The sequence below is a fragment of the Myripristis murdjan genome, chromosome 5, assembly GCF_902150065.1.
Source record: "Myripristis murdjan chromosome 5, fMyrMur1.1, whole genome shotgun sequence".
NCBI classification, from domain to species: Eukaryota; Metazoa; Chordata; class Actinopteri; order Holocentriformes; family Holocentridae; genus Myripristis; species Myripristis murdjan.
The window spans coordinates 18,035,378-18,063,337 of NC_043984.1; the positions used below are offsets into that span (position 1 = coordinate 18,035,378).

The following is a 27,960-nucleotide window of genomic DNA, read 5'->3' on the forward strand; positions in this document are numbered from 1 at the left end:
GGGGGGAAAAAAACTTTTCCTTAAGGTTTGATCAAATCTTTTCTACTTGGTTTTGCGTCCTGTGTTACCCAATAATGCATTTCTGTGCAATTTCAAATTGCATATTAGCCATTTCTATGCTGCCATTGAAACTGTAACCTTATTGAGTGTAAGGAGGAATTTCCAAACGTTTATTATTTGACTACAGAGACGTGACCTTTAAAGGATGCACACGATTCCAGCAAAATGGATGGTAAGTGTGATATAGGCAATTTTAATATTATTATTGTTAAGACCTCTGTTCAGGTGGTCTGTGTTAAGGTTTTCACTACAGTTACACTTTAAAACACCAAAACGTTTAACAGAAGATTCGTAAATATGCGTCAAATTAAATAATGACTTGCACCTGATAGAGTCTACCTAATTGGCGTGGCCTCCTCACCGGAAGTAATTGCATAAAACTGAAATTGCAGCAGTGAGACGCTGGACATGAGGCGGATTTAGTGTGCTTTTAACTTGTTTTATTTGCTTTACCAGACGCCCGATGCCTCCAAAAAAGCCAGCCCCGGCCACGGCCACGGCCCCGGCCCCGGCCCCTGAAGAGCTGCCGCCCGCCTCCGAAGAAAACGAGAAGCAGGAGCAAGAAACAGGTCGGCGCACAAATGAAGCATTCACCTTTGGTGAATTAGCAGTTGACAGCGCTATATCAAAAATGCACACTAAAAGCACAGTCAGGGTTTGAGCGAACTTTTTCACACAGATGCTATCATCTATGGCTCCCAAAAGTAACCACCTGCTACTGTGGCTCTGTGGGCATAGGCTACAGTTGTTTTTTTTTTTTGTTTGTTTGTTTGTTTTGCAGTCTGATTTAATTAATCTCTGTCCTTGTTGCAGCGAGTGCTGATGTGACACGCAAGGCTGCAAGTAACCCCTCAACGATGACTATGATGAGAGAAGCGCTGAAAGAGCTTGACTCGCGTAAAGGGGTCTCCTCCCAGGCGATACAGAACTACATCAAGCAGAAATACCCCACAGTGGACGCGGTGAGGCTGAAGTACCTGGTCCGTAAGACCCTGATCAAGGGACTTGAGAGCGGGATGCTGGTGAGGCCGGCCAACTCCGCCGTGGCGACTGGCGCACAGGGAAAGTTTCGGGTAAGGTGTCAATGTTGAGTCGTGCAGCCTCGTGAAAATACGCACAAAACAGGTTGATCATCTGAGCCTCTCCACCTTCTCCAGCTTGCACCCAAACAAGCCAAGGAGCCGAAGCCCAAAACTGAGAACTCGGATCCCAATGTGCAAAAAGCGCCCAAAGAGGGAGCCAAGAAGCCCAAAGAAGCAGGTAACATCCTAATAACTATCAAGGTGCAAAAACTGGACTACAGAAATATCTGCTTTCACTTATTGTGATGTGTTCAACTCTTTAAAGGTGCCACAAAGAAAAAAGACCCTGTGAAGAAACAGAAGTCTCAGGAGGTGAGTTGGTGTGTGTGTGCTTGTGTCTGTCTGTGGTGGGGAGTCAAAAATAAAAGTGACAGAGCCTTGGTATTTTCTGTTTTCCTCCCAGACTGCTAAAAAGGCAAAGGTGGACGAAGGGGCCACAACTTCAAAGGTCGCACCAGCGAAGAAGCCGAAGGCTAAAAAGGCTGCCAAAGCTGAGGGGGATGGAGCCTCTACTTCTGCCAAACCTAAAGCAAAGACAGCAAAAGGTGAAAAGGCTGCCCAGGGCAAAGCTGTCAGCGCTGATGGTGACGCCCCTGCCACTAAAGCAACAGGGAAACGAGGCAAGAAGGTTGCAGAGTGAACTAGTATTAAATGTATTTTTAATGGCTCTTGTTTTGCAATAAAATCTTTTGAAGCTCTTATTTCGGACTTGCCTGAGCATACATAATTTGATGCTGCAGTTTCTTCTGTTTCAACAAGGTTGCTAGTGACTTAACCTGTGTGGAAGAAACTTAGTGGTGTCATTTGCCTCTCCAGAATGTCATTACATAGTGTAAACTTTTTTTTTTTTTTTTTAAATAAAGTGAAGGAATGGGCAACCATTGTTCTACAAGATGAGGCATAACTGTTAGTGAACAAGGACGTCCTTGCAAGGCAAACACCAGTGAAAACAAACCCTCCTGTGTGACTGTCCTCATCCTGTGGTCAGGTATTTAGTGTCCTGTTAAATATGCAATGGATTTTTTTTTTTTTTTTTTTTTTTGTCACCACACTTCAGTCCATTTCAGTCTTCAAGTTTCCAGCTTCAGGCACATTTATCTTCAACCTGCAACACACTTAAAGATTTAACTTCTTGCAAAGATGTTGTGTCTGTCAAATGCCAGACACAATCTACACTAATGGTCTCATCATGGCCTAAACTCCTACTGGCATCTGTTAAATGTTTTCTTGATTTGGTGGTCTCCAGACTTTTGACTAGTGAAATTAAAGCTTCAGACCTCAAATTGCACTCTGAAAAACACTGGAGAGATCACATAACCATGTCAGAATATGATAAACAAAATGGATCAACACTCTTAAAGATACTCCACACTTACACAGCCAGTATATATAAATGAATATTAATCTTGTATCACATTTGCAATGCAGATGACATATTAAGACAACTTACACAATACTCTTGCATGTGTCACTGCTTAATAAACTTTTGCAAGTGGTTGTAATAAACTTGGTGTATCCTTTGCCACAGACAATTTATCAAGGATTAAAAACAAATACAATACTTTAAGCTTCACTTTTAAAACAGCATGTTTATTTGTCTTCAAAAAATAAAAAAAATCAACTAAAAAGTATTACTATTTCATTGTCACTAATAGAAACAGTACGGAAGCACTGAGTCTGTGAGCATTTTTATCGCTCTTCAAGTATGTTCATTCAGTTCATAGATTATTCTTCTGCAGTGGCATAGCCATCAAGATAGTGGAGGCTAGCTGGCCCAGAGGGCAGGGTGGCACCTTCAAACGAAATGATCTCCATTTAATATCCTGGTTGTAGCAGAACCAGTGCTGCTGACTCCACACACCAAAAGAAATAAGTCAGTAACCCACTACTTGTAGATCCAGTGACGAGGCTGATCCCAGAGCAGTGTAGCTGATCTGCAGGCACCCCATTCTTCAGAGTGTAGAGAGGGAAGAGTTGGTTAAAGGAGCTGAAATTTGAAAAGACTTGAGTAACAGGGAAAGAAAAAGAGCAGACTGGTGAACAATCAGAATGGCAAGACTAGAGGAAGGAAGAGAGCCTACAGAAAGAGAATGACAACTCAATCAGCAGAAGAATGTTAGCTCGTTACCAGTAAACCTCAGAAAAGGAAAGAGAGAGAGAGCCATCAATCATCTGCATTAATAACAGCAAATAACAGCAGTGACTTTAAAACAATATCATTTAAATCAAGTCAAACAATAAAACTCTGAATTACAATTTCTCCTGTGGGGAAACAACACAAGTCTTCCACATGTAAACAAATTCACTCAGAAGAGAGAAATCAAGTGTGCAGTCCTCTCGGCTCCTCCTTCAACTATGCCCATGCACCCTTAGGTGCTTGTGCCACAATTGCACTGTAGACAACAAGTGAATCTCAAATGTCAGACCCAGTTTCCGCATATTCTTCCTTCCATTCTTCTCAAAACACATTTCAGAAAAGGTAAGGAGACAAACCACTGATTCACTCCTGAGTGTTCTGAGATAGAGGTGAAGAGGAAGAACAAGAAAGCAGGCAGGACCCTTGAGATTCAACCCTCTGTTTCAGTTAACCTTCTCCCTTCACATCAGCCTGCACCCCTCTGTCCCTTCACCATTTAACCAAACCTCTCCAAGCTGGTCATCTTGGGTGCAGAAGAAAACGGTCCAGGTACTGTGAAATAGCATCCCAGTTTCTCCAAAGGAAGGCGAGGAGGATTACAAGGAGCAGTGTGGAAAGCGTGCGGCTGCGTGTTTTCATCAAAGGGACAACGCAGTTGGCCACCGTAGAGACAAACACCAAAAGGACAGCCATGACAGCTAGCAGCACATTGATGAGTTTGCCAAGAAGAGTCCGTGCTGTGGCGTTCTCCAAGCCCTCAAGCTGCACCACCTGTTGTTGCTGCTGCTGCAGCTCCATCTTGGAGATTCGTGTCTGACAAGCTTCCAGCGCCTCCTACAGGTCAATGAGAAAAATGTCACTGAGAGGCATCTGATGACCATCAAAAGCAATTCAGAAATAGTTATGTTTTTACTAAACATCACTATACATGCTACGTACAACTCAACATGTCAAGTCCAGTAAGCATACCTGGATGTCCCTAGCCCTTTCGTAAGACTGATAGGCAATTTTCTCCTCCATGCTGGCTAGTTCTTGTTTCAAGTTAAGAATTTCATTCTGGTGCAGTTCTGTTAAGTCATTGAGTTGCTCTTCTAAGCGTTCACACCTGCAAAGCAGAGGTGAGAGATGAGGTAAATAATAGACAGGGCAAATAAGTTTTAATTCCTAGCTATATGGAACTACTATAATATGGTGCACAGGCCTATGCTACCTGAATCTCTCCTCTTGTAGGCTCTCCATAATCATTGAATAGTCCCGCTGATAATGGGTTTTTAAGTTTTCAAATGACTCCTCTAGCCGGCCTTGATTGTCCCGGAGCTCTTGGATCTCATGGAGTAGAGCGTCAAAGCCCGAGCCCTGGGCATGTTCAAGGGTATTGCCCTTGGAGCTAGGTGGACCTCCAGGGGCCCCAGTGGTGCTGTTTGCCCCTGCAGACCCAGATGTAGCACTAGAACAGTCGTCCTCACTGCCATACTTCGGACTGGACTGCAGCTGCCCTCCACCAAGGGTCCTCGCTGCTCCTGGGCCAACACCCTCATCTCCCTGGGTGTCTTCCAGAGAGTCTTTCAGGGCTGCAATGTTATCAGCACTGCCAAACTTGTTACGGATAAGGGAGGCAATTTCTCTGGGTTTGGACACCACAGCTCCAGCAGCAGAATGAGTGGCTTGGGAGAAGCTGGAGAGGCCACCTGTCACCTGTAAAGGGCAGAACTGGCTCAACACTCAGCTGGACCACAGTGCTATTTCAACATGAAAAGTAGGGATCATCTCAGAGCTCTGCTCCAAAGTGAGACATCCCCCAATGGCATGAAAGTAATGTTTGCTATTAATTAATTATTCATTCAAGTTATTTGCATCCTGATGCCTTTTACTCCTATTTAAGCAACTCATTTTAGGTAATTTAACTGTTTGTGATTTTTAAATACTGGATAATTAACATCTTGTAACATTTTACTTCATAAAATGATTACTCAGTGTTTTGAAATTAAACCCTTCAAATAATGCTGTCAGTTTTAATTTTAATAACAAGAGCACACTGAAAACACTATTAAAGCACCCACCTTGGCGCCAACATCCTTGAGCCCCTGGTGCATGTCTCGAAAAACATCTTTGGGCTGGCGTGGGATACCATTGTGCTCCACCTCACGAAGCTTTCGGTGGTAGTGCTCCAGCTTTCTCTGCAGCTGCTGGATAGTCTGGGCTGACTTTTGGTTCTTCTTCTCAAACACTTGCTTGATACGTGCGCTCTGCTGTTTGTCTGCATTATTAGCAAGTTTCAGATATTCTGCCACATTGTCATCACGTGCAGTCTGTTCTATCTTGATCTGTTCTGTGAGTTTGAGGATCTTCTGCTGTAGTTGGGCAATGGCCTGCTTTGTTCGCTGGGGGTCAGGTGTACTGTCAACTACATCAACCCCATAGCCATCTGCACTGTAGGACAGGGCACTGGGCGATACAGCAGGGCCCGATCCATCATAGCGATCCAGCTAATCACAGATGTTTGCAAAGGAAAAGAAAGGTCACAATTTTTGATAATGCATAAAATCAAAACAACTTTACTCAGCAAATAAATTTGCTTGATAAAATTACAAGCAAACAACAATGACGGTTAATTGTTGATGACTGTCTTTTATTGGCAGCACAGAGTATGTAAAATAAGTTGTGAAATCATTTTTACATATATTACGTGAACAATGCACAAGTTTATCAAAGGACAGCAAACTAAACAGTCGACATGTTAGGTTATTTAAAGATCTGGGAAGGTTGATTCAATACAGCTATATGCCTCAGACGTGAAAAATGGATGCCTTGTTGGTGTGTCTGTTTCTGTTCAGTTGTTAAGCCATCAACATTTACATTAAATACAGTTTGATTATGATGAATTATTAAGCACTCACTGGGCATGAAACACTCATCAGTATTAATTTCTTCCCCATAACATGTCATATGTAAACATTTGATTTGCAAATAGCATACTTAATGTTATTAACTATATATTTACTTCCTTGCAGCTGTGTGCAAAAAGTGCTTCCTTGAATTAACATTTGAATCTTTTCCTGTCCTCACATCAACTTTATTATGAATACAACCTTTTTGGATTAAATTTATTAGAGAGATAAATCTTAATCTTTTAAACATACAACAATGTGCCAACTGGCAGCCATCCAAATAAAACATTATTAAAATTGTTGGAAGTGCAAGATATCTGAACCAGTGTTTTGTACAAATAAAGAAAACATCTGATTTGGCCACAAGATGTCGCTGTAGTTCAGGCAGCTGACTATATGAGTCTGTAATTGGAGAGACAGCAAGTTTTGCTACACTACCTCAATCAGGTAAAAATAAAACCAGCTAATATTCAGTTAACAAACATCAGCTGTGTGATTGTTGACAAATTGGTTAATATTATGACAAAGTCATAACATTACAATATACGATTCAACTACTCCCCAAAACAACTTGAAATAATTACGTTTGGTAAGAAGAGAGTTCGTATTTTGCATCAGAATAACCTCGACACTCAGCTTGCTGTCTTCACCATCCTCGACAAACTCTGCTGCCGACATGGTGGTGTCAGTAATTGAACACATACTGTTGACATGGTGACTTGCCATGAACAGAGAAGGTAGAAACAATTTACTGGTTTTGGGGACTTAACAAAATTAGCTACGTTTATCAGTCCCTATCAAAAGCTTGCCAAATAAAGAGCTGATGTTTAGACAGAGGGAAGAGCCACCAGCCCATCTCTGTGAGGACTTTTGTAGTATTTTCAAATCTTTAGGGCAAATTGTGCATGCAAATATGCCTTAAAATAACATATCACTAAAGAGCTTACATATTTATGTTTCCCAAGCATTTAACAGCAGTTCCCGTTTAGTAATTTGCCTGTCAAGTACACTGGATAAGTCTTTTTTTGACTTCCCTATGATCATGCAATGTCGGAAAACACCAAACCATTATCAAACTTTAAGCTTGTTTGCGCCTGCAAGCTTTCTCTGACCTGAAGTACACTCAGAGACAGCAAAAGCTAAATTTAGAAAGGCTTAGAGCACATAGTGACCAACCACTCAAAAGCAGTGTCTGACCTTACGATGCTTACAGCTCATCTACCATTTACCCTTTCATCAAGGCACATCTGAACTATTAAAAGCCTGTTAACATATTTTGTCAATTCACTTCCTGAAGCTTTGATATTCATCCACAGATGAATGTACACATGCCCGTTTTATCTTCCTTTTAACAGCTAAATAGCTATTAGGCTATTAACGAAATATTTCATTTGTTTCCTTCAAGATGTGTGCCAACCGTTCCTCTGTATTACCGTTTGAATTTGTCATGTACTTGTGCCAACATTTTAAAAAATACAACCTTTTAGAATTCCATTTATTAGAAGAATAAATCTCAATTTTTTTGAACGTACAGTAACACAAGACTATGATTAAAACATTTGTGAGATCTCACAACAGTGACTTGCATCAAACACTGGAATTGTTAGTTTTGTTGCTACTCAGTGTGCCAGGTTTTTTGGCATGACTCTGGTTTATTTCACCTCAAATAACGTCTGGGACACTCACCTTGTCAGGTTCTTCAGTGGAGTGATAACCAGAGGCCAGCAGCATGTCTGCTAGGGCGGGGCTGCTGGGTGTGTCTGTGGTTGAGGAGGAGCGTGGGCGTCCAGCTTGCAACAGGGCCTCATGGGTACTGCGCCGGTGGATCTGGGGGCTACCTTTCTGGGGGGGATCCCCAGTCCCCCCCGCCTTGCTGCGGCGGCTCTGCAGGCTGGTCCCTCGCTTCATCATTGGGGGGGCGCCTCGGATCTGCTGCAGAACACGGCTCAGAGCTGCAGGAGGGGCGGAAGCGGCAGGGTTGTCAGAATCCAAAGGGAGGGCCAAGGAGGCAGGAGCATCCCCTACCTCTGACCCTACATCAGCGGGATCAGAGGCAGGGGCGCCTGTGGAGGACGAGGCGGAGTCATGTGGGGAAACGGAGGAGCGTCGGCGCTGTGGCTGGAAGAAGTGCTTCAGGCCATGGCCCAACGCTCCCATGTTCTCCAGGGCATTATGGGTGATTTTGGACAAGCCGTGCTCTGACTCCGACGCCCTCCTGCCGACCTCTGGCTCCACTCGGCCTCCTGTGTCCGGCTCCTCTGGACTCTGCTCACCACTACCCTGATCCATCAGAGGCCTCCAGTTTGACAGTGAGGGTCTACTTGGGGTTGCAGGGGACTAGCTATGCCACGTCGACACACCCCCTCTGAGAGGCTGGATGAAAGCCGGGAAGCAGAGGGGATGGCGCTCAGTTGGGCCTTTTGAGCGTACATGCATCTGTGGCTTGGCTCAATGTCATGCTTGTCTACCACAGAAGGAAAATAAAATGGATTATGACATGCAGCAGTGAATGATGAACATAATAAGCAGCAGCAGAATAGAAAATAATACCAAGCAGCATAAACTGTGTTGGCATTGAGACATACAACTGTTTTTAGAAGCTCCTTTATATGACATAACTAATGTTTTTGTTCATTCTGTCCAAATTCAAGTTCTGTCAGCTATTCATGATTTAAAAAAAAAAAACTGTAAAACAATATTTGCTTTCTACTGAGTAAAATCAGTAGAAATGCATTTTGGCAAAACAGCATGTGGCATGTCAAACAATACCAACCCATTGGTGCATGAACACTATTTAAAGAAGCATCTGAACAATTTCTGAAATGTTCTCCGTTTATAATATTTCACATTTTGAAGAACAGTGCCTTTGGTTGTTTGTGGGCATTCAGATCCCTCTATACAAAAGCTTGCATTATAGTTGATTAATTACTGTGCATTTCAGAAAGTGTTCGCACATGGTAATTAATAATCAACATAACTGAGAGTGTTTGGATGATGGAAAAAGGGAGACTACTAATAGTGTGAAAGAGGTGATGAAATTCTAAATGGAAAGTGAGTGATATCTAATTCTCATCTGATTAAGGAGTCGAAAGGTCCACCGTTGTCTCGTCTTACTTGACATTTTAAAACAAGGCTAGATGTATAGTGTAGAGCACCATTACAAGTCTCTGGATCTCAGCTGACAGCTTATATAAGGCTTTTGCTTTACCAATGTATAATGAGAGAGACAGATCGAGAGAGGAAGTGAGAGAGAGTGAGAGAGAGACAGAAAGAGCGCTTACCATCAGCCCAGCCTCTCCTCTTCTGACTCACAACTCAGGACTGGCTAAATGAGGTAAAAAAAAATATATATATTACAAAAATCAAATTAGAATCTGCTCAATGCCTTTGGGGAGGGAAAGTGTCAGCTTACATCTGGAAATTGCTGGTAGTAGTCAAAAGAAAAAAAAAATCACCATTCATTTCTCAATAAGTGGGTTTTTAATAATTTTTTTATAAATTAGTAGCCGCGTGCAACATTAAGGCACATCGGCTATGAATAAGAAGAAACATTTTTTTGCAAAGGCATAGCACTATGCAGACACTTGAAAAAAAGAACTATAACCACATCCTTGCGACTGCGCTGAATGATTGGGGTGGACTGTGGCAGTGACGTCAGCAGGACAGGCTTTGTGGTCTGTCCATTTGAATGCCACAAGATCATTTGATACACTGCCATAACAACACATTTCATAGGAAAAGGAGTGTAACTGCACCTCACATTTTGTAATTTAAGATGTGCAAACCATACAATTCATTTCGATGTCCTATATTGAACACAAACAGCAGAGGGCAACATGGCAATTTTCCCTTTCAACAGGCCATGGGAAAGGAAGCTACTGCTGACTCAGACTCAATCATAGGTCTGGCATGGCATTACACAGAATTAAACACAGACTCAAACACAAACCATCAGCTCAGTTAAAAGTGGTAATAATGGATGTGTTAAGTACTGCTGCTGCCTAAGTAGTGCTACACCTGATGAGAGATGAAAAGTCTTCAAAGATGCTGACCACGCAAAACTGTCGATTACCTAATGGACCACAGCCTTTGATTAAAATCTAAAAGCCAGCAGTCAGTCAATGCATGCTGTGCCATTACAGCAAGAACAAACACAGGCCTCTGATGTAATGTTATAATGACTGAAAAAAAAAACCTTAAAAATAAATAAGTAAATAAGTAGTGTCACTAGCATGTGTTATCATCATCTACTTCCCAATCACATCAGTGGGATGACAACTACATAATAGCCTTTTTCATAACAAATTTGGCCCTGATATTAGGTCAACACATTGGTTCACGTACGAGTAAGAGCTCCATACAGGAACAAACCATGGCAGAAGACAATTCTAAAAACTACTTTGGAGAAGTTGCCGTGTTTCTGTGTTGTGTTTGCGTGGGAATGGTCAGCCTCAGTCTTCCTTTCCTTTTATGCCAAGAAATGTACACTCTGTCCTTGAATACACACATCTCTTCGTGACTGCTGCCATCAATGAATTTAGGAACAAAATTAGGAAATGACTGTGCAGTGTTGCTGCAGCAGCTGTCTTCATACTATACTCAACATACTGGTTTGTTGATTCATCAGGTGACAAAACAGAGGATTTTCTTAGTATACTGATGTGCAGTGTGTTTTAAGACAAAGTCTGCATGATATCTCTGCTTATTTGACAACATCTGGTTTGTCACCAACAGATTTCCAAATGAAAAATGCTGATCTTATTTCTGGCTACTACAAATTAGTTTTGACTATTCGCTACTTTATGTTCTGAGGCTACGCTACTCATTTCTTGTACTAACAACATACACGGCTCAACTGGTTCTGCTATGCTTCCATCGGAATGTAAATGGGAGTGCCTGATTTAATTGTAGAGCAGGTGTTCTCAATGAATTAAATTCTTACATGTTATGAGTTGAGATGGGGAGGAAAGGAGACGGCACATTCACTGGCTACTTTTATCATCACTTCTGTAAAAAGCAAGCAGACCTCGGTGTCAAGCATTTTTACCAATTAAAGTACATGAGGCTTGTTTGTTTGAGCAACGTATCTGAAAGATGTATCATCTATGAGCACCGCTTAGGTGTGTTTAACTCAGACTGTTATTCTGTAAGTCCTTTTAATAAACATTTTTTAGGTATTCTGGGTGTGATATGATGACAAATGTTTTTTGTAAATCATAGTCGACATTTTTGTTAAAAACGGTCATGTGTGTCGTATGAAAAGCATGCATTCGTTTTTCATAATGACAATACATCATATGTATATAACGCAATAGGTTATTGAATTTATTTAGGCAAAATTATGCCCACACTATGAATAGCTAACATTAGCTTTGTCCACAATGGACACCAACTGTTCCATTTTGACCTGAGTTACATCTCTTCCCTGCCCCTGAATATTCTTTGTTATGGAATTGTACCATGCACAGTTGTACCACAACTAAACTAAATTCTCAATGTGATTGGAAAAGATTAACTACAAAGCCTTTACTACATTTCAGATTGTAGCCTTGGATATGAAGACTAAAACATGAATTATCTCTCACTAGCTTCAAATGCACCCTTGTTTAGTTTTGGAGCACCCAAGTAAGCGGTTCTACAGAGCAGAGTGCAATGGATGTTTCACTAAGCCCGACAGAAAACAACCAAAGCCAAAAGTGATAAGTCTATGCTGTGCATGCATCAGTTTGCACACATACAGGAAAGTATCTCCAGGAGTCATAACAGCTTTTAAGTATCACTAATCATGCCAGCAGATTGTAATACCAAAAACACTATGAGCTGTTCCAGTACTGATGCACAGGTTGACTCATTACCTGCAAGTCCTGTTGTTACATCCTCAGTAGTGGATAAGAAAAAGTTTTGTTCAGGGACAGATGGTGGTGGGCCGATTCAGTCATGTGAAAACGTGTTAGAAAGAACAAAGCCTATATTATTTTATTTTTTTTTTATTACTGTTCACTTACACTGCCATCACTTACTCAGTAAAAATGACAATCTCAGTTTATTATTAGCATATGCACCTTTTATCTCTGCCCCGACAGGATCAGTCTTATCCAACTAAACGGCGCTGACTCACAAATCAGATATGTTTACTTTTTGTTTGTGCCTTTAATGTAATTTTTTGTTAAACTGTTTGACCAGCAGTCTCCAATCCATGAGCAATTAAGCATCATGTGTATACAGGTTTTCACTGCTACTGCTTTACACACCCTACACGCCAAATGTAACAGCACATCTTACTGCCTTTCTAGTGAATCTGTCAGCAATAGGAATGCTCAGGCTGCCACTCATCTACTGATCATAGATAATGGCTTTACTTAAGCTGGTACAAAGAAGATGTACATCTGGAATTAAAGCATAAATAGTTACACTTGTTCCAACATGGGACACAAAAGTGGCTGTACACAGGTCCACACAATCAATCAGTCAGCAAGGATGAGTTGAAGTTTAAGAAGTATTACAGGCTGTTTTTATGCAGAAATGTTGTTTTCCACGAGGAGTGCAGCACCCAGGGTAAGAACAGCACTCCTGGAGCTGACAGGAAATTAGTGTTATACTCAAGTACACTTTCGAAGGGTAGATGCTTGACAACACAAGTGAAACCTGGGGGATTGAACTCAAGTTCCCATATTAAAGGCTGTCCATTGTGCTGACTCAATAGATTTGGGGTTAACTGTAACTGCTTTGCTGAAGTTATCAACTCAAAATCGGCCTCTAACTGATCAATACTACTTTGGGAAGCCCTTTACCTAACTGACTTTAACTTTGGACTGGATTTCACACAAGTATGGATTATCATTATTGGTATTACTAGTAGAGTAGTGTAGTTGTAGGAGCAGTGATATGTGCGCTTTCAGAGGCATTTCCCAACGGCCAAGAAGAAATTCTTGGAGAATCTCTGATACATTTTATAGTTGTAATTTCTTAGATTAACATGGTCAATCAGCAATCTGCATAGTTTTGAATGTATTATGTGCAGTTAGGCAGCTGCAGTCATACAAAACAAAAATTGCTTTTAGGTGCAATTTACTGTACAGTTGACCCATCCTAAATTAAGTGTCATCTATGGAAATCACTGGTCTCTGACAACATACAGCTAGATCTGCTACAGTATCTCCTGATCTTGAATCACTGACCTTAGACAGAGATACGTGCAATTCAGTGCAACCCTTTGCTGCATGGATTAACCTCTGTAAGATTAAAACTAAAGATTAGAATTACAATCAAACATTTAACACAGAAATGGAACTGTATCCTTTGTCTACAGTCTGATGGAAACACACTAGCTTCATCCTCCTCTGTGCCGAGGGCAAAGTGTTCCCTGTCTGAAGTGGGTCAGCCAACATTTCGCCTATCACTCTCTCTCTCTCTCTCTCTCTCTACCAGCTTTGTGCATGCAGCGTTCCAAGGTCACATCAGCTAAAGAGTCAGTGTATTTGTGCATGTCGAGTAGCATTTAGGCTTCTGCTTCTACTGAGGAGGCAATGCTCCAAAAGGCTATTTGTTTCCATATACAAAGGCCCAATTTTGATGTGGAGGCAGCTACTTGGCACAGTACTCTGTGCTCTTGGGTCATTGTTATTATCTACAAAGTAATGATTTTTTTCCCACAACATTCCCACACCTGTCCAAATAAATCAAGCTTTGTCATCACAGTAATAAAATATGATGATAAAGGTATATGCAACTCTGCAAATGTTTAACTGCCAACAAGCATACCTTTAGCTGTGGTCATCAGCAGATGATCTGTGAACTCTTAACACAGGAAAAGATTTAACATTCCAGGGACATTTCCAACACCACTTCCTCTGGGTAGTTTTTCCCCCAAAATTGGGTGGGATAGTTTTCAAAATTTAGCCAGCTGTTTCCATGGGCATTTAGAAAAATCACATGCTGCAAAGGAAAAAAAGAGTGAAGACAGACAGGTTGAGAATGCATCTGCTCTGAAAGGAGAGCTGACACTGCAAAACTGACCATCCTATTTTCACAAATACGTTCATCTGTGCACTACAGAACTAATTTTATTGTCCTCATCTGGGATACTTTGATTTAACAAAATGTAAGATGCCATCTCCTACTTTAAAAAAATCATTGAAATGTCTAGCGCCTGGACTTCTCTGTGTGACAGCATAAATTCAGCTGCCTTATCTAATCATGACACATCTTCAGTCACAGGTGATGACTCCATGCAAACAGACCACACACCTATTCTGTCAACAAGAAGTGGGCGTGCCTTTGTAACAGACTACCTTGCTTACTGGTGATTTAATCTAAGAAGTGGCTCAGTGAAACGATGTTTTAACCACAGACCTATCTAGGCCTTTTAGCTTGATTAACTGTGCAATGTTAATTAAGAGGACAGAACAGCCCCTTGATAATATTTGCAGGACGTGAACCGTGCACCTCTGATAGCTGACTTACATTCATTACATTGATTAATTAAACATAAGAACACAAACATCTCATGTATAACAGTGCATCATTTCTCACCTGAACACGCTTAACACTAAAGACCGTCATTTGAGGCTGCCGCCCCACAAAACATGCCGTCGACCTGGCTGTGCTGACACACATATGACTATTACATGAAACGAAAACTTAGCCCTTACACACTAGCGAGCCTGATGTCACCAAGTAATTTAGTTAATTAACTGGTCAAATGCAAGTACTGTGTCATGGCGTGTGGGTTAACTGTCTATTAATGTTTACGATCAACTGTGCTGGAGGATGTAAGAACACTCGATACGATAAAGACAGTATTGCTCACAAATAATAAGCTCTATTTATGAATCAGTTATTCCTGCAAATAGCCTGAGCCCAACGGTTTAAGGATAAGAGGGGATGGAATTAGCAACCTCGCTAGCTACCGTTCGTAGGCCTGACCTTTAAAATACTCAAATGAAAGATACGCTGAATGAAAACCCCAGTCTACCTTACTGTTTGACTCTAGTGAAGCGCTAGCTGTTGTGTTTAATGTGATCTGAATACGCTGGCCCCATTTGGATGGCTTGTCTGCTCCGTTAACGTCGCTTGACCAGCAAGCTAGCACGACAAGCTAACGCGATGCACCAGAGGCTGTTCAATTTACTCCACGGAGCCAACCGGAATTTTGGTGCGGGGTTAGGTACGTGGCGGGGCAATCACTTCAACGGTTGCCCTTTTTGTACACACATTAGGTTAATATTGAGCATCCATAACAGCTGACGGAGGCTACCGTGTCAAACTCAGTCTCCTTTATTACGCCCAAACTACAAAGTGTGTGGTCTGATTATGAGGCTTGCAGGTCATGTGAGTTCACCTCAGGCTCCAAAACGACAAGACCAGTTCTTTTGCAATATAGCACTATTCCACTTCAACAGTTCAGCTGCTTTAGCCCTCCTGGTACCTTCAAATTTCCCAACATTTTTTTATCAACTGAGGTCCATTAGATCCCAGTAATTTAAACCTCAGGAAAATTATTACAATAACAATTGTTTGCCAAGCTTATGTGTCAAGCACTTAATGTGTCTCAACAGCCCTTTGAATAAAACATAAACCCCCACAACCAACCCGTCTTATACATCAAAGTTCTTGTGGAAATCATGTTTTTCCTCCCAAATGTCACATTAACTATCACTGGGTCTCTCACTACTACAGGTATGGATATGTTTGGTTAGAGCCCTATAGCAGAGGGAAGATTTTGAAGATTATAAATGGCCTGCTATAGTTCCTCAGTGTCATCCAAAATGTTGATATTTCTTATATGTTCATAAAAAAAAATAAATAAATAAAAAAAATCCTGGGCACATATTGACCCCATAGAAACACTTTGTGTACAGAATGTGTACAAGATATTGAAAACATGTCATCATATTAACTTTGTGGTTACTCAGTTGTCCCCATTAAAATATTAAAGGTAACTTACTATGAAGCAAAAAACAATGTTAAACATGTATGTAGAGACATCACACACTTAATGGGGTCAAATTAACCCCAAAGTTAATAGGAGGGCCAAGCACTCACTACCATCTCTATGTTTGTCAAACACCCTCATCCATCATATCGATGTGGAGTTTCCATAAAGAGTGAGATGGCAGCATGTCATGCAGGATGCTGGGGTAGTACCCTGGATATTCAGGAGTAAAAATCCATTCAAGAAATCCCACCCTGGACCTTGTGTCAAATTCAGCCGCTCTCCCATGGCTTTCTGGGACTACAGCCAGGGAGCAGTCATGACCCAGAAATGTAAGTTCTCCCCTGGCATGTTTGTGCTGTTGTTCAGTCCAGACTCGTATGAAGGATGGGAGTAAAAAGTCTGGTTTCTACTATAGGGCCAAATGACTAGCCAAGGAATACTGATCTCTGAGAGGGTAGAGAGGGTGATCTTGTACCCGATTACCAACAGATTATCTTAACAGAATAAACACTAGTTGCTAATAAGCTTGCAAGTCTGCGTTTTGAGCTGACTGGTCAACCCACATGGACTTGCTGTGTAAACGTGGCTACTGAATCAATGAGTCCATGACCACCTTGTATTGTAATAAATGTGAGAACCAAGTTTGCAAAATACAATATAACAACTGACTCATTTGTAAAAAAAAAAAAAAAAAAAAATTCCCTTAACTTGCACTATTTCAGAGAATTCCTTATACTGCAATCTTTCTGAACACCATGATTTTCTACATCTGGTATAAGTCCAATGCAAAAACCTGCAACACTGACACCACCAACAGGAGACAGCAGCCCATGACCACCAAAGCTCAAATACACACCCTGCATGTCCATCTATCATCTGCTCTCCCTCAAGGCTTTCTTTATGACACACAGATATGCTTCTACTGTTTACACATTAGCTTAATTATCAGCTCCTTTTAAACAGTTGTTACGGTGTAATAAGCACAAGACCAATCTGAACCGGTGCTTCACTGAGACCACGGCATCAAATCAAACCCAAGGATTCAGCTTGTCCTGCAAATCCTGGCCTAGCAGCTATGATATAACGTTGAATACGGCCTGTGGCTATACGCCTGGGTGTTGTCCCTACACCTAAATGAAATTTGCTCCTATAGCGTGTGACACAGGCCGCCTTGTCCTAATAATAAAGACATAAACAGAAGTAACATCGCCCATCCAGACTGTCCTGGGTTGCAAAACACGCGCTTACTCAACGTCTGGCTCCACAGCCTGTCAGTTAGCTGGCTGGCTAGGCGGCTAGCTAAAAAAAAAAAAAAAAAAAAAAAAAAAAAAACACACATCGCTTCAGCCATGGTAAGCCAGCTACAGGCAAACCGAAGACACCGCCAGCAACGACAACAGGATAAGTCCACCAACCATTCTGTTATACAGTACGTGTAACGGCACATGAAAAAGCTTTTCATTGATAGCCTAGTTCGCAAAATTTGTATTTTTTTTTTGACTGGGTTCAACTTACATGGGCGCTGAGAGGATTGTGTTGATGACCGTTCATTTCTCCCTGTGGAACACTCCCACGGTGACGTCAAATAGCGTGCTCGACGTCAGAGCCACAGAATACTAGGCATTGATGAACAACTTAACATGATTCATGCAGGTGATCGAGGATAAATACATTAAAGACTGGATATGTCGCCAAAGTGATGGTCCTCAATATTATTGTGCAATAAAAAGTTAAAAAAAAAAAAAAAAAAAAAAAAATCACATTATTAGATGTGATAGATTAGTGACATTTAAACACCAAATCAAATCAAGAAAGCCATGGTGCTAAGTGTAATTTTTATTTTCTCTCACAAAAATGTGTGCTTTCATTCAACTACAAGACAGATCAAATGTGTATGGATTACACACTTTGTCAAGGATTATTTTTTTTCATGATATGGATGAGAGGCCTCTCTGCTAGGTGAAAGATAAGAGGCATAGGGCATGCCCCAGCTGCCATAGCCATATCTCTGCAGTGCATCGAAAGGCATGAAGGGGACTTGTTGATGCTGCTGCGGGTTGTCAACATTTCCATGAGTGCCTCCTGCAAGCGAATCTTGCCACTGATGACGGAAGCGATCAAATGAGTGGATGGGATGGTGATTCTGAGGTCCAGACTGACCAGATGAATTTGGGATTGTAGATTTAGCTGGTGCATTGTGCGCTTGCTGAGGATAATAAGATGGCATGTAAAGGTTTGGGTGATAAAATGGCCTCTGAAGAGGCGGCCAAACAGCAGTAGATGCAGTGGTTGTTTGGCTGGTGGCAGGAGGAGCAGTCTGAGGTTTAAGTGAATGAACATTTCCTTTTTGAATAGGATACTTAGGAGGGGGATACACAACAGGCATCTGGTAGGTCTGAGGATTTGCATGCTGCTGGTGTCCATGGATTCCAGGTTTAAGTGTGTCCACGGCTGTAGCAGAGCCGTGAGGGCCACTTTCTGGATGCAGCGGTAAATTGGGGGATAGTGGGAAAGCATGTTGTGGAAGTCCTGGAAACTGTGGTTGTTGGTGGAGCTGAGGCATCACATCTTCCACAGTGGGGACAGGTCTGTTGAAAAAAGCTTGTGCGGTAGTAGCATGAGGAGGCATTGCATGGAGAGCTCCTTGCGCCATGAGCCACTGTTGGGATGGTGGCATCTGAGGTAATTGGCCAGGAGGCGCACTACTGTTCTTATTGACAGAGGGAGATTGCATTGATGGTACAGGCCTGGGAAACATTGGGTAATGAGACAACCAGGGATACTGTGACATAAAGGAGATTTCTGGGTGCTGAGCAGGGGCAATGTCTTGTCTATCAGTGGTGGGGCTTGTGGTAATACTAGGCGGATGCATTGGTCTTTGAAACATGGGACGTTGTGGCATCTGTACCACTGGATTTGTGACAGGAGCGGGCCTCTGTGTTTGAGGAACAGGCCCAGGAAACACCCAATCTTGTGGAAACACTGGGAACTGGGGATACTGCAGGGACGGGCCGCCCTGACTAGGAGTAGTAGGTTTCTGAACATCTTTTCGTGAAGGGCATGTGACTAACAGCTCCCCATCAGCCAAGAGAAGAGAGAGTAAGTACTCATCACTCTGAAAAGAAACACACCAAGTAAATAAAAAAGCATGACCACGTTTCAGTTCCATCTCTGACCACAAGATGGCTCACCATACCTTCATCTCTATGCACAGTCCCTTGTGGTAGGGTGCAGTGAGTATCAGTCCTCCAGAGTGCTCCTCCAAAGCAAATCCACAACTGTCACAGACTGATGAGAGGGACTCCCACATGCCAGACACTGCAACACAATTTCAACATCGTATACTGAGTTGATCTGAAACCATTTGTCAAAGCCAATAAAGTGATATTATGTAAAATGCCAACCTTTCACTTTGAGTCCACTTGCTATAATACCACCGATTTTCACCACCATCCCGGATGGGAAGCAGCAAACAGATGGTGGAGGTGGTGCAACAGGGCAAGACATTGTCATTGGTGTCCCTCTAAAACGTAGTGGTAGCACATAATTGCCATCCTGCAGTAAATGGAGAAGAAAAATGTAATCTGTTCAACAGGCGGTGCACTCGACATCCAGTAATTTTAGTTAAAGTGAAGGATGGTGAGGCAGCCAATCTAAAATGGCAAACAGTGAGTTGTTATTATCAGTTATAGGGACTTTCTGTAGTATTATTACTATCTATTAAAAATGACTTTTTCCTCTTTTTCTTTGGAATATGTCTACAAATGCAGATTTGTTTAGTAGACTGTCTCTGCATCAAGTAAAACCTAAACTCTTATCACTGCTGACAGAAACACATTCATGTGCTTCAGTGAATTGAAAGACGTTCATGGGACAGAAAATGTACATTGATCTTAACCTGCTGGGTAACATGGCAGCCCTGATAAGGTGCTACAAAGTGCACATCTCTCCGGGACCTCCTCACAGAGAAGCCACAACTGGATGGTATGTGAGACAGGGGAACAGGAGGTCCCTCGCCTGTTTGAAAGGAGAAAAAGCTCAACCTAACATAATAAATCAGCAAATCAAGGACTGGTCAATGATCCACCTCCCTTTTGTTGAACCTACCACTGTCCACCAGAAAAGGAGCTCTCATGCGTTTGACCTTCAGAGTCATTGAGTTGTTACTGCATCGCACTGATGGGTTCAGGTGCTTCAGTTTTGCATCCATCACTGTGTGCTCTGATGAAAACATGCCAGTAGAAAATGTCAATACTCCCTCACAAAAAGCTGTAGCATGGTAAATAAAGTTATTCACTCAAAACTGATACTGGCGTCTGAGCCCAATACAAGGCCTCTCAGCATGCACTAGATAGATAGATAGATAGATAGATAGATAGATAGATAGATAGATAGATAGATAGATAGATACTTTATTCATCCCGCAGGAAATTCGCACTAGAACAATTTGACATTTTTCAGGTAGATTGCAATGGTTTGTCTCTGAGCAAGCAGAAATCTCAAGTCTATAATCTTTAATCTGTCATAAAAGCAAAACCTGAGGGACCCTCAACTCACCAGTAGTCGGTATTTTTGTGTCAGCAAGCGATCCGTCTCCAGTAGTCGCCACTGGTTCATTTTTTCCATCATGCATCACATTTCCCGAGTGCAGATTGCTTCTTATTCTTAACATACCAGAGCGCATGGATGCATCTGAGTTGGTCTCTTGGGGTGTAAGTTGCAAAACAGCCCCTGCTTCTTGTCCATTGCCAAGTTTCAACAGGGAGGTGAGAGTCGTCATCACCACGAAGTACAACACAGGTTTTCTCCAAGGCATTACACTTGTCAGATAATCTACTTTCGGCATAAAATAGTCCTACAACTTTACGCCCTTTCCAGTATATGGGTAAGTGCAAAGACAGTACGACCTTGCAACACATAGCTGCTTTCTTACTGCCTAATTGACCAACCAATCGCTGATAGGTTGAACTCTGAGAGCGCACCTGGTGAAAAAAAACCGTGCTGATGATCTGCGCCGCTGCGTCATTTAAAGGGGCACCGTAATGACCTGATGGCCTCCAGAGAACCGACAAGCACCCTATAGCAAATATGTTGTCATAGTAAAATAATCACTGGAGGAGTTTTCAGATGGTTCTGCTATAAATATCAGATCTCTTAATAACATCTCAGAAGTCATCACCTGTACTCCCCCTATAGACTAGTAAAATAACACGAATTTTGTAAGAAAGTAAAAACATTAAACAATAATATGTTTATAAGGCCTAAATAAATTTATTTTTTGTTATTTTAAATTTCAGTCCCCACAGTTTCTGTCCCTTGCACAAGTGCAGTTGATGACCCCTGCCCTAAACTGACCTCATGACTTCAATCATTTTCAAAACTCTTCCTGAAACAGTTAATGTCAGAAAGTGATACATGATTGGCTCCACCAATGACAGTCTCAATCAAAATTAGTCTCAACCGGTGTAACTGCACCTCCTCCAGTGACTTCAAACAGGCCTGGCAAGAGAAATCACTAATTACAGACAGTTGGCACAAACCTACCCAAGCTCCAAATCAAACTGCTGTGCATGCAAGAATTATTTCAGGAAGACTTTTGAAAATAACTGATGTTAGTGGAGGGAAATTGGCATGTATTTTTTCCATGATGACAGGGTCTCTGTAGGTCCATGACAGTAGAGGACATTTATGACAATGCCCTTGTCACCAAGTATCCTGGGAATATACTCACAATGTGTCTACAGTGCTTGCCAAACAGTGTCTAGTCCCTGTAAATAACAAGTAAAAGCTAATAGGATAGGTAGGATAGGGTGATGGTACATTTACAGAATTTACAACCTCCAAATGTCCTCTGTCATCTCCACCCTTCCCAATTTCTCATTCCATTGTACTGTATGACTGCATATTGTATAATTGTGATGTATGAGGGCTGGACTTACACAAAAATGCAGGCACAATACAGGGACAGCCTGTTTTTCGACAGTATATTTTATTGTTATTGATTCATTAACATTGGTACACATTAATACAACCAAATTTACATATAAAAATCCTAGTGAAGTCAAATAATGACTAAGAGACTTTGACAACGCAGATTTTTTCAGACATTTTTGCCACCCCTTTCTCTATATGTGCAACAGAGATACTAAAACACAGCTTTTTTTAAGTCAAACATGCACAGCATATCTGTGTGGGACTGTTCCTGGGGATATTGTGCTGAATATTTGCCTGCTAATCCTCTTTAAATCTGCATTTAACATTAGGCCATACACAAAGAAGCCCTCATTTTTGTGACTGATGAGTGGTCTCTTGTGAGAGCTTTACATTTGACTGCACAGTGCCATTTCATGACAATAGCCAACAACAAGAACTGAGTAGTGGCTGTAGTTTGTGGTTTCCGCTTGTTGGTTATTACTCGCACCCCATAACGAGAAGGTCTTGGGTTCGAATCCCACAGTCAGTTGCGTTATATTCTCTAAACTGCTCATAGGCATTAATGTGGTTGTGTCATATGGTATATTGTATGATATGAATATGATGCAGTATGGTATATGACATATGTGGGATATACAAGATATACTTGTGATACAAGACTATATAAATAAAGCTTGAATTGAGTGCTTAGAGATTTGTGATATCATCAGACCAGTCCTCTTGAGGCTTGTTCTCAAAGTTAAGTTCAGTGTTTGGGGATTGGTTAGCGATATGATCAGTGGAAGTATTTGGTGATTGCACTGACTCCTTCGTTTCAAAATGGTGTGGAGATCCAGGGGTAGCTTCAATATCCAGTGTCCACTGATAGCCAACAGGAGCCTCAGAGTCTTTTGCTGCTATATTATTTGTGATATCGGTGCTTACAGTGTCAGTCCAGGAGGGAGGCCGAGGTGCAAACAGACTTCCTCCTACAAAGTTTCCATGATGGAGTGCATTGTCAATGCTGTGCCTCAGGTTGATAGGAGACGGGGGCCGCATGTCAAACTCTACAAGGGAAAGTATACATTCACGTTCACCAACTCTTTGCCACAATAGAGCAGCTTGAGAGTCACAGCTGCTACTGCTAACAGGATCAGGCATGTGGTCAACAGCTTGGTCGTCACAGGTACACATCACATTGTTGCTCATACCTGTTCTAGACACGTTACACATTGCCCAGTTATTTGGCATTAGTTCTTCCCAGTTTTTCTCTGATTTCCTTAGTGGCCCTTTCTGAATATTGGTCAAAACTCCACTCCAAAAACTATTCTCCTCCATCCCTTTGGACATGTCACCTCTGCCCTGCCCATTATCACCCTTTGACCGGCTCCCAGGAGGTGTCCAGAGGATCCAGGATCCCAGGACAAGCAAAGTGAATCCCCAAGCTAACTCAAGAATTCTGGCCCAAAACTGACTAAGCCACCAGCCCCATCCAAAGCGCCTCCAGTTCCCCAGTACCCCATAAAGCCAGAGGAGACTGTACATCTGCAGGCTGCAGCAGAGAATCCCAAAGAGAGCACACACTGCTGTTACCCGCCTTGCACGGTTCTCGATCCTCTGTGGAGCCCCCCACTGAGGTATGGGGGACTGGAGGAAGGAGCTCAGATGAGACAGAGACTGGGTGAGTGTTCCTATGCAGAATAGTAAACCCCAGCACAGTGAGAGTGTCTGCAGCAACAGAGGGAGAGCAGGGGACAAAGTAGGGGAGAGTAGATCAGCTACCAGTAATGGAGCGCAATGCAACAGAGCCATACCCCCAATCGTCCATGGACGCTGCAGCTTCACTGGCAAAAGCACCAGTTTCACCCCTCTGAGTGTGACCAGAGCCAGGACAATCTGTGCCCAAAGAAGAAGCTGCAGGGGAATGTTATGGAGAGCAGCAAGAGCAGGACGAGACAGGATTTGGCGAGTGCCATAAGGATCAAGTAGAAGAAGCACAGCACGCAGAATACCAGTTAACAACAGGAGACTATTTGCCAAGGTTAAGGCATCACAGAGGGGGTGAAGCAAAGTGTGAGCGCCAGCCACTCCCAAAACAGCAACGCCTGCAAGTAATGCAAAAAGGCTGGCAGATCCAAAGACATGCAGCTCCCAGGCAAAGGCCAGCGTGCGTCTCATGTCATCCCAGAGCAGGTTGGTGCCATTAGGGTTTGCAAGAACAACGCAAGGGCTAAGACCAAACACACAAGGAGCACCAGGTCCTGACAGATCCTGGTTTATTATGGAATTAAACACATTGTATTGGAAAGGGAGCTCAGGAGTGTCTTTATCTTTACCTAAGAAAGAGAGAAAGAGAGGAACCTGTAATTTTTGCTGCAGCAGAATTCAAAATTGGATTAATATTAATACATTATGCAATACCAGTGCATTTTAATGCTTGACTTATGAAGGTCAGCTTCATATTCTGTATTCACAAAATGACTGAACATATACAATTTTATTCCCATGTTCATCTGGACAATATTTATCAGGCATTTAGTCAAGCGCATCTAGTGAATTACATTTGACCTCACTTAACTATTACTTGTTGACTTACCAGGTAGAAAGTTGTCAAATACTATAGGTGTGTGATTCTCATCTAAATGTTCGTCCACCGTTATCTGACTGACTTCAAAGAGAGTTTCCTCTGAGAGTATATCTTTGGCTGCCTGCTCTAAGTGTTCATTGGTGTGAAAGTGTCCTGAAGTTTCAATAATCAAAGGCTCATGTTTGTCAGCTTCTTGCTCATGAGCCTCTAAGAGGGGCAAATTAAGTGCAGGGGTTGTAGCAGCTATGATCCCCATCCTAGCCTGGATTTCTTTGTTGGATTTCTCAGGCTCCTCTGGATTGCTGTCATCGTCGGTGAGTTTCTGGGGTACTGGTAAAGATGTAAGAGAGGCAGGAATAGATGAAGGCTTCTGCAAATTTCTGCCGCTGTCCTCTGCAATTGATGGATCGATTTCAGTGAGGCTGGCAAACCCTGTTGTCATTTGTGCATCAGTATTTCCACTGCCCTCCACAGCATCAGAGTTGCCCACTGACTGTGAAGTTGGAATAATGCTTCCAAGTGAAGACTGAGACAGAGTAAGCACGATGACGAGAAAAGAAAAATGATCCATCGTGGGATACAACATGTAAATGTAAATCCCAAAAACTGTAAAGCAACAAAGAAGAGGAAGAGTTAAAATGTGTGGTTGTGGATATAAATGCAGACAACAAGAGCCATGAGAGTTAAGATATTTACTTTAACACACTACTGGTGTGTGAGGAAGGCTAACAGTGATAACTTTCCACATCTTCATGGATAGACAACTTTCTCATCTAGCTTTTAAGATTGCTGTTTTCATGCTCTGATTGTCTCGCTTGAAAATTACATTTTTTCCCTGCTAATATATGTGGTATTCTTTACAAGGTGCATTAGTAGATGCTTGTAAGGATCAGGTAGAGATCAGGAGTGAAACAAAATCCAATCATTAATCTTAGGTTTCAATCCTATAAGGTGCAATAATTCCCTGCTGTAATCCAATGGGTTTGCACTCTCTATAACATGTGCAGAAGGCTCCTCTTAGTGAAAAATACAACACATCTTGGAAAAAAAATACTGTTTTTGGTTGTTTTCCTTTTGGAAAACAAATGCCAGGCTGCTAGTTGATCCACAATGAACATTATCACAGACAAAAAATAAACCAGAACTTGAACAACAGAATAACACTGAGTGTTTAAGGAAATTACTCAATTATCAAAACACTCTATGAAACTAAGTATACTATAATATATAATATAAATTCTTATGACAACCACCATAATATTCTCTCACTGAAGGCCCAGTTCTCTAAAACTAACTCTTAGTGGGCCCAGTTGGGAAGTAAACTAAAGTAAATTATTCCTGTTTTATATGTTTATTCCAAAATTGAAATAAATGCACATTGCAAGTGTTAGAGAATTACTTGCAAATGGACTTATTACTCAGAGATTTCTATAAATAAGAGAGGTGCTCAGTCAAAAACAACAATTGCTAAGAAATATTGAAGAATGAGAAAAAATGTTTACATTAATAAGTTAGTATATTTTGCAGAAATTAGTTTACAACAATTCACAGTGTGGCCTAAAGAAATATAGAATGCTCATTAATACCAAATAACTGAGATGTACCTGTGCGTCCTCGTGTTTTGAGTCCCTCTAGGATGTCATGGGTAGCACTCCATCTCTTGTTGCAGCACAGAAGTGTGTGACTGTCTGGTTTCTGCTGTGGCTCTGAACGTAGGGCGAGAGGAGTGCCCCAGTCACGGATTAATACACTAGATTTACTGGAATCATGCTCACAGGCATCACTTCAAAGCTGACGTCTTGGTCCTATTACTGCACCGGCTGGTTGTTTGGCAGCCTCCCATCTGGTTATCACCTGGAATAAGGAAGACAGGATCTAAACACTGCAAAGAAAAACTAAACTTAAGGCATAAACTTTTTCTTCTTAATGCTCTACACTGATGTTAACCTGGGGGGAAAACAACAATAAAACAAAAACAGCATTTTGGTAGATAATTGACCATTTAAAAAAGTCCTGCCTCTCTGTGCCACAGCTGTGTTTAGGTAATCCCCTCACTCCAAAGGATTACATTAAGATCCTTCCAGTAGCACAAAGTCACATTAAGAGGTAGTGTAAAGCCAGCTAGGTACAAGCACAGAAGCACAGATGCACACACAGCTTCAGTTTCATGGCAAACTACTGACCTACAATTATACAGACCTATAGTGTGCAAGGGCTTATGTCAAACATTACCTGGAATTAACAATACCAGATGCTCATAAGAGAGTGCACTGTATAACAAATGTGTTACTGTCCCAGCAATTACATATAACAATCATAATAGAGGGAAAGAGAGAACAAAAAGGTTTTATTTATTTATTTATTTATTTATTGTTGCCTTTTTTATCATTGGTGTGTAAACAAATTTATTTTAGAGAAAAAAATATCCATTACCATTTCTGCCAGAGATAATCTACAGCGAGTGTGGGAATTAACTGTTTCCTGTCCAGGGTGTAGGGGAGGCAGCCTATGCACACAGCACATCTCTTGTGGTCCACCTTAAGACGGGCGAGAGGCAGCTTGTTGTGGGGAGAACAGGGGAGGCCCTCAGTGGCACATGCCTGGCTCTTTAAGGCAGACTGGGGAAGTTAGATTTTGTTAAAGGCACATGCATTCAAAAGGCCATGAGGCAGCAGACCTAAGCAAAACTATATTGGAAAGTGCTGTAAAATAATTTGAAATACCATATGCTTTCTCATTTCAATGTGGCATGTTATACAAACATAAAAATAAAAATAAAAATAAAGTGGACACTCAGTTGGTTTGCATTCCCCACTGACCATCCTAAGGCCACACAACCAACATATAAGCAAAAGTCAGCTATATTTGAAGACAATCAATTTGCCTGGCATCACATAACCTACATCACTTTGATAATGTTAATTAAGATGTTGAGATAAATGCTGTGTAAGATGATGTCAGCCTACAATGTGGGTAAACTTTTATGCAGATTGCAAGGTGATTTATAACAGTTTTGGTGGAGATATGTGGGCTGGGTCTGGTAAGTTAACAACAACAAATGACAAAGAGTTCGTGCTTTTACAGATAAAACATTTTTGTATTCCAATTTCCAGTCAGAACTATCTATCCATCCATCTATCCATGTTGTGTTTAATATTACAGTAATAGCTGCATTTTTCAATATGAATGTTTTTCTCCTCCCCCATCCATAGAGTGCCAGCTGACACAGTAACTTGCATTACATGTTCAAATTGCCAGTGTTCATCTCAGAAATATTAGTTTTCTCCCCCCTTGGCGAGACAAATCATCAACGCAGCATAATTACAGGCTGTGGCACACACTGAACAATACACTCG

At 41.7% G+C, this 27,960-nt stretch overlaps 4 protein-coding genes across 10 annotated transcripts; 1 reads left to right on the forward strand and 3 right to left on the reverse strand.

Moving 5' to 3' along the window:
• The first annotated feature begins 423 nt into the window (after positions 1-423).
• h1m (linker histone H1M) lies at positions 424-1,843 on the forward strand. The gene is made up of 5 exons (XM_030050750.1): positions 424-629; positions 874-1,133; positions 1,218-1,320; positions 1,408-1,454; positions 1,546-1,843. The coding sequence occupies exons 1-5, from the start codon at positions 524-526 to the stop codon at positions 1,780-1,782; spliced, it is 753 nt and encodes a 250-aa protein (XP_029906610.1). The 5' UTR covers positions 424-523; the 3' UTR covers positions 1,783-1,843.
• An 858-nt stretch (positions 1,844-2,701) lies between these two features.
• On the reverse strand, positions 2,702-17,704 carry tmcc1b (transmembrane and coiled-coil domain family 1b). Of its 7 annotated transcripts, none has more exons than XM_030050692.1 (8): positions 17,620-17,680; positions 13,929-14,102; positions 9,449-9,492; positions 7,854-8,119; positions 5,340-5,765; positions 4,490-4,974; positions 4,249-4,384; positions 2,702-4,113 (listed from the first exon to the last, which is right to left on the reverse strand). In XM_030050692.1, exons 4-8 carry the CDS (start codon positions 8,076-8,078, stop codon positions 3,799-3,801), a joined length of 1,587 nt encoding a protein of 528 aa, XP_029906552.1. In that variant the 5' UTR covers positions 8,079-8,119; positions 9,449-9,492; positions 13,929-14,102; positions 17,620-17,680; the 3' UTR covers positions 2,702-3,798. The 7 variants fall into 7 exon arrangements, with proteins under 7 accessions (XP_029906552.1, XP_029906546.1, XP_029906549.1 ...); XM_030050686.1 differs by having other exon boundaries at positions 7,854-8,631; XM_030050689.1 differs by lacking the exon at positions 17,620-17,680 and adding an exon at positions 15,147-15,858 and having other exon boundaries at positions 7,854-8,631.
• A 224-nt stretch (positions 17,705-17,928) lies between these two features.
• On the reverse strand, positions 17,929-21,043 carry LOC115358705 (uncharacterized). Its single transcript, XM_030050681.1, has 6 exons — positions 20,662-21,043; positions 20,212-20,325; positions 20,003-20,121; positions 19,509-19,659; positions 19,301-19,422; positions 17,929-19,219 (listed from the first exon to the last, which is right to left on the reverse strand). Exons 1-6 carry the CDS (start codon positions 20,948-20,950, stop codon positions 18,023-18,025), a joined length of 1,992 nt encoding a protein of 663 aa, XP_029906541.1. The 5' UTR covers positions 20,951-21,043; the 3' UTR covers positions 17,929-18,022.
• A 1,091-nt stretch (positions 21,044-22,134) lies between these two features.
• Positions 22,135-26,432, reverse strand: LOC115358699 (proline-rich transmembrane protein 3). Its single transcript, XM_030050675.1, has 3 exons — positions 26,209-26,432; positions 24,614-25,210; positions 22,135-24,353 (listed from the first exon to the last, which is right to left on the reverse strand). Exons 2-3 carry the CDS (start codon positions 25,188-25,190, stop codon positions 22,726-22,728), a joined length of 2,205 nt encoding a protein of 734 aa, XP_029906535.1. The 5' UTR covers positions 25,191-25,210; positions 26,209-26,432; the 3' UTR covers positions 22,135-22,725.
• Between the last annotated feature and the right edge of the window lie 1,528 nt (positions 26,433-27,960).

Coding starts and splice junctions, on each gene's coding strand:
- h1m (XM_030050750.1), top strand. CDS start 524: ATGCCTCCAAAAAAGCCAGCCCCGGCCACGGCCACGGCCCCGGCCCCG. Junction 1,134..1,217: donor GCGCACAGGGAAAGTTTCGG/GTAAGGTGTCAA, acceptor CACCTTCTCCAG/CTTGCACCCAAACAAGCCAA. Junction 1,455..1,545: donor AGAAACAGAAGTCTCAGGAG/GTGAGTTGGTGT, acceptor TTTTCCTCCCAG/ACTGCTAAAAAGGCAAAGGT.
- tmcc1b (XM_030050690.1), bottom strand. CDS start 8,456: ATGGATCAGGGTAGTGGTGAGCAGAGTCCAGAGGAGCCGGACACAGGA. Junction 4,975..5,339: donor TCAAGGATGTTGGCGCCAAG/GTGGGTGCTTTA, acceptor TGCCCTTTACAG/GTGACAGGTGGCCTCTCCAG. Junction 4,385..4,489: donor CTACAAGAGGAGAGATTCAG/GTAGCATAGGCC, acceptor TCTGCTTTGCAG/GTGTGAACGCTTAGAAGAGC.
- LOC115358705 (XM_030050681.1), bottom strand. CDS start 20,950: ATGCCGAAAGTAGATTATCTGACAAGTGTAATGCCTTGGAGAAAACCT. Junction 20,326..20,661: donor CACAAAAATACCGACTACTG/GTGAGTTGAGGG, acceptor TGTTTTCATCAG/AGCACACAGTGATGGATGCA. Junction 20,122..20,211: donor TCCTTTTCTGGTGGACAGTG/GTAGGTTCAACA, acceptor CCTTTCAAACAG/GCGAGGGACCTCCTGTTCCC.
- LOC115358699 (XM_030050675.1), bottom strand. CDS start 25,190: ATGTTGTATCCCACGATGGATCATTTTTCTTTTCTCGTCATCGTGCTT. Junction 24,354..24,613: donor ATTTGACAACTTTCTACCTG/GTAAGTCAACAA, acceptor TCTCTTTCTTAG/GTAAAGATAAAGACACTCCT.